The sequence below is a fragment of the Myotis brandtii genome, unplaced genomic scaffold (genome assembly GCF_000412655.1).
Source record: "Myotis brandtii unplaced genomic scaffold, ASM41265v1 scaffold458, whole genome shotgun sequence".
Classification (NCBI taxonomy): domain Eukaryota; kingdom Metazoa; phylum Chordata; class Mammalia; order Chiroptera; family Vespertilionidae; genus Myotis; species Myotis brandtii.
Genome location: NW_005367516.1, coordinates 428,718 through 429,240, shown reverse-complemented (window position 1 = coordinate 429,240; position 523 = coordinate 428,718). Strand labels below are relative to the sequence as shown.

The 523-nt window shown below is 66.0% G+C and overlaps 1 protein-coding gene across 1 annotated transcript in view; it reads right to left on the bottom strand.

The window, feature by feature from the left end:
- LOC106727648 (solute carrier family 22 member 1-like) overlaps positions 1-517 on the bottom strand; it is a 12,517-nt gene extending 12,000 nt beyond the window's left edge. Inside the window, exon 1 of the mRNA XM_014546939.1 lies at positions 358-517. Within this exon, the coding sequence (XP_014402425.1) occupies positions 358-462 (105 nt within the window). The 5' untranslated portion in view covers positions 463-517. The remainder of the gene's footprint in view (positions 1-357) is intronic.
- Between the last annotated feature and the right edge of the window lie 6 nt (positions 518-523).

The following is a 523-nucleotide window of genomic DNA, read 5'->3' as shown; positions in this document are numbered from 1 at the left end:
GCATCCCCCTCCCCCCCAGCGTGCTGACCAGGCAGGGGGAGGGGACCAGCCCAAAGGTGGTGACAGACACCCCGTGGCCTCTTGTTTCTGGGAAGCGGTGGCCTGGTCCAGACTGGCCCTGGCTAACACAGAGCCACTGCCCAGGGCTGGCCCGTGACCCGATGCCCCCTCCAAGGCCCACACCCGCCATGTGCAACAGCGTCAAAAGGGTCGCACAGGGGCCCGGGAGCCTGACCGCGCCCTGTTTGCTGCACAGAACTCCGCCCTCTTTCTTGCCGTGAAACCAAACCTGAGAATTTGGTGTCTGCTTCTTCCCTGAAACCCACACGGTCCCCAACATGCAGGGCCTGCTCTCACCTCGGTCACGATGGAGGAGCCAGGCGTGTCGTACACCCAGCCGTGCCCACAGGGGCCCAGTGGCAGGAGGCTCCTGTTGGTGGCCAGGCCGGCCAGCGGGTCCATGCAGTCCAGGCCGTTCCGGTTCCAGTCCACCTCGTAGCTGAGGCACTGGCAGGGGAAGGCC